This window comes from Phyllostomus hastatus, unplaced genomic scaffold (assembly GCF_019186645.2).
Source record: "Phyllostomus hastatus isolate PE091 unplaced genomic scaffold, TTU_PhHast_1.1 phas_contig_304, whole genome shotgun sequence".
NCBI lineage: Eukaryota > Metazoa > Chordata > Mammalia > Chiroptera > Phyllostomidae > Phyllostomus > Phyllostomus hastatus.
In genome coordinates, this window is record NW_025333845.1 from 1,387,051 (window position 1) to 1,391,334 (window position 4,284).

Genomic DNA, 4,284 nt, shown 5'->3' on the forward strand with positions numbered 1-4,284 from the left:
CCCCCCCCAGTGGGGAGCATGCTGATTTACCGTCCATACCTGCTTTTATTAGGCTCATTTTGCATAATAATTCAGGTAAAGTACAGTACTCATTAGGGGGAAGTAAGGAACTATAGAAAACAAAGAACTCTGCCGGTCTATTGAGTTGGGGGTCAAAGAGCTGTAAGACTGAGGAACAAACTAACTTCCTCCTAAGACCCTTCTCATTCAACTGAGAGCATTCTAAACAAAGGAGGTTTCACAGTAATTTACATGTTCTTTCTTAGGCCTGATCACCTGGGGAATCCGCACTTCTCAGTACCGAGCTGCACCACCCTGTCATTGTTTCAGGCTTAGGTGGAGCAAGGGAACTAAGGCAACCAAGAGATAAGGAGATTTTCTTCCAGACACTGAGAACTCAGGCTATGTCAAAGCCGAGGAGCGAGGGTCCATCACTCCCTTTTGCTGCAGCCCCCCAAGTCCTTCTTTTGGGGGGCCTCCCAAAGTGATCATGCCTGTCTTAGGTCGTTCCCCCGTGGGGAATCTTACCCGTCTTTGGCTAACCGACCAAGCTTTTTGGGGTTCAGTTATGAATAAAGCAGCAGAAGCAGCATTCCTGCCAGGAAGATAAGCTTTTGTCTCCTTGCTGGCTTATGGTTCCAAGGGCGTTCCCTTAGCCTTAGCTAGGTGGGGGTTTCAGCCTCTGATACCAGTCAGGGCAGTTCCCAACAGGAAATGTAGAAGCTAAAGAACTTATAAGTATGACACGTGGACATGACTAAAGGGGGGATATGGGTGGGAGATGGTGTACAGGGTGGAGAGGAGTGAAGGGGGGAAAATGGGACAACTGTAATAGCATAATCAATAAAATATATTTAAAAAAAGGAAAAAGAACTCATGTACATGGACAATAGTGAGATGATTGCTGCAGGGAGGGGGATATAAGGAGACTAAATGGTAATGGAAAAAATATAATAAAGATTATATTTTTAAAAGAAGGTAGTCAATGTCCCTGGAAAAGAAATAATATTGGGTTGGGGTGGGCGGGATCTGATAGGGAACATAGATTGGAGAGTTAGTAGCAGACCAGGTCATGTAGTCTTATAGTAAAGAGTTTGAGTTTAAGTCTAGTGGTGGTAAAAAAAGCCAATAGAAAATTTTGGTTTTCTGCCCTGGCTGGTGTAGCTCAGTGGATTGAGCGCAGACTGTAAACCAAAGCATCGCAGGTTCGATTCCCAGTCAGGGCACAAGCCTGGGTTGCGGGCCAGGTCCCCAGTGGGGGCCACATGAGAGGCAACCACACATTGATGTTTCTCTCTCTCTTTCTGCCTCCCTTCCCCTCTCTAAAAATAAATAAATAAAATCTTTAAAAAAAATTTTTTGAGTTTTATTTAAAAAAAAATTTAAGAAGAAAATTTTAGTTTTCCATGAGAATGACCTAATCTGCTTTGAATTTAAAAAAGATTGCTCTTCCTGTTCCCAGAATAATAGACTTCAGGAGAGTATGAGTGGAGGCAGGAAAATCAATGTTAACTACAACATCTATTTTTAAAGGTCCAAGATAGTTTGGTTTTAATTATTTGTTTTATTTGATTTATCATTTAATTGCACTATGTTCAGAAAATGTATTGTTTGATCCTGGTTGTTTGAAATTACTTTGTGAACTAGCATAACATCAATATTTGCAAATGCTTTTGCATGTTTGAAAGTAATGTAGATCCTCAATTTGCTGGTTGAAGAGTTCCACAGATTCATTACACCAAACTAGTTAAATATTGTCATTCAGATTATTTGCATGCTTGCTACTATTTAGCCAGCAGTCTATAATTTTCTAGGATATTTTTGTTAAAATCTTAAGCTAGTGTTTGTCAAGTTTGTCTCATGCTTCTGACTTTTATTTTTTTAATCCTCACCCAAAGACATTTTTTCATGGCTTTTAGAGAGAGGGGAAGGGAGAGAGAGAAACATCAATGAGAGAAAGAGAAGCATCAATTGGTGGCCTCCCCATACTCACCCAAACTGGAGATCATACGTGCCCAGAGCAGGGATCAAACCTACAAACTGGATATGTACCCAGACCAATAACTGAACCTGCAACTGTTCTCTTACAGGACGACCTTCCAAACAACTAAGCCACACCAGCCAAGGCCTGATAACTTTTAATTAATGTTTTAAAGTTACATTGATATTTAAGTATCTAATTGTGATTTGTATAGCTTCATGTTAGATTTTTTATTTTTTATATAGTTTTTACTTACATATTACTACTTTTGCCACAAATACTATTTTTCTGATATTAAAAAAAAGAATAAGAGAAAAAATATTGGCCTGATTGGGGAAAAGTGAGCAAAATTTATTCATGGACTTTAGAAACTTTTCATTATTCAGGACTGACACTTAAAATACTGTGGTCTCTTCAGAACTGCACTATGGAACTAGGTTAACACCACCAACAACAATATTAATTGCAGACATGGACATGTATATCTATGTGCAGAAATGGTAAATACGATATTAACTGGAATTTATTTCTCCACTATAAAATACATTCTCCTGAGTTCTCACATTTTAGATTTGTAAAACTGGAAAAAAAAATAAGTTACACAAATGACAGACTTTAGGGGGAAGCATTGGAATTTAAAGAAAAGAACAGAGTCAAGAAGTTTGTAAAGAATTAAAATTACATTTTCCATGAACTTATATCTCTGAACTATGAGTTTCACCCAGTTTTCCATTACCTGATTTTTAAGTCATTCTCTTTTAATAGTACAGAGATCCAGTTGTCATTACCATCCCTTCTTCAGTAACCTCTGGATTCCTTGCTTGATCTCCTGGGTTCTCACTCCATAAACAATGGGGTTGAGGGCTGCAGGGATGACATGGTGAAGGACATTGAGCAATACTGGCACATCAGGGGAGACCTTCTTCTTAGCCACATGAGTGAGGACAAAGACCAAAAGGATGGTATTGAAGAAGAGAATAAGGATGAAGTGGGAGCTACATGTGCTTAGGGCCTTAGCCATAGCACCCTCTGCCTTGAGTCTCAGCACGGCTCGTAGTATGAAGGTGTAGGAGAGGAAGATGAGGATGAGGTCAGATCCTAGCAGAGTCCAGCCTCCAGCAAATTGGTAGAGACGATTGATGGTGGTGTCATCACAGGAGAGCCCAGAGACTGACATATTGGCACAGATACAGTTCTCGATGACATTTTTCCCACAATAATAGAGTCGTGCTGAGAGAATGGGGATGGGCACTGTGAAAAGAACATTCCTGGCCAAAATAAAAATGGCAGCCTTAGCTACAAATTGATCATTAATAATGGATGGATACCTCAGTGGATAGCAGATAGCTATATAACGGTCATAGGCCATGACCATGAATGTGCAAGACTCCATGGCCAAAAAACTATTCATGATGTACATCTGAAGGAAGCAGGCATAGAAGCTGATGGGCCTGAGATCAAACCAGAAGATAAGCAGGACCTTGGGGATGACGGTGAGACAGAGCACCATGTCTAGCAAGGAAAGAAGGCCAAGCAGGTAGTACAAGGGCTCGTGCAGAGAGGCATCCAGCCAGATGGTGATCAGGAGAATACTATTGGCCCCCATGGCTAGGAGGAAAAGGAGGCTGAGGGGCATAGATAGCCAGAACTGCAACCAAGGTGACCTCACAAAACAATTCAGGAGGAACTCGGAAACTTCAACAGAGAAGGAGCTATTGCCATCAAGCAGCATTGGCAGTAACTTTAGTAAGGTAGAAGCCTTTGCGTAGCTGAAGAAGAAAGAAGGAGTTAATGCTATCACAGACTCTGATAACTATATGCTTAGCTTGTAAGATCCATGAGGATAAGGACATAACCTATCTCACCTCCTTCACATCCCTGTACCTACCACATTTTTTAACACATAAGAGGTGACTAAAAAATATTTGTTGAATATGTAAAATAATATTTTCCTGTTGTTCTTTCATCTCTGTATTATATTTTTCTCCTGTGTGAATAAATCTTTTTAGTGTTTGCTTGGTTGATATTTAATGAGTTAAAAATCATTTAAGCATCAAATGTTATTTTAATGAAGCATGTAAAATCAAAGAAAATATTTCAGTTTAAATTCAGTTTAAAATGTATAGATATACATTTTTAAAACTAAGGTATCTACAATTAAGTTTTCAAGGAAATGAAAGATAAAAAGCATCTAGGGGCATGATGGATTTGGTACATAGAGCAAGTCTCCTGATGAAAATGAATAACAATCATATCTATGGTTTTCTATGTCTCTGTTTATACTAATAGCCTTACCTATATGT

At 39.3% G+C, this 4,284-nt stretch overlaps 1 protein-coding gene across 1 annotated transcript; it reads right to left on the minus strand.

Annotated features, from left to right (window-relative positions):
- Nucleotides 1-2,765: 2,765 nt before the first annotated feature.
- On the minus strand, nt 2,766-3,713 carry LOC123819260 (olfactory receptor 56A3-like). Its single transcript, XM_045839566.1, has one exon. The coding sequence runs from the start codon at nt 3,711-3,713 to the stop codon at nt 2,766-2,768; it is 948 nt and encodes a 315-aa protein (XP_045695522.1).
- Nucleotides 3,714-4,284: the final 571 nt, after the last annotated feature.

Excerpts from the sequence above, each read along its gene's own strand:
- LOC123819260 (XM_045839566.1), bottom strand. The coding sequence starts at position 3,713 with ATGCTGCTTGATGGCAATAGCTCCTTCTCTGTTGAAGTTTCCGAGTTC.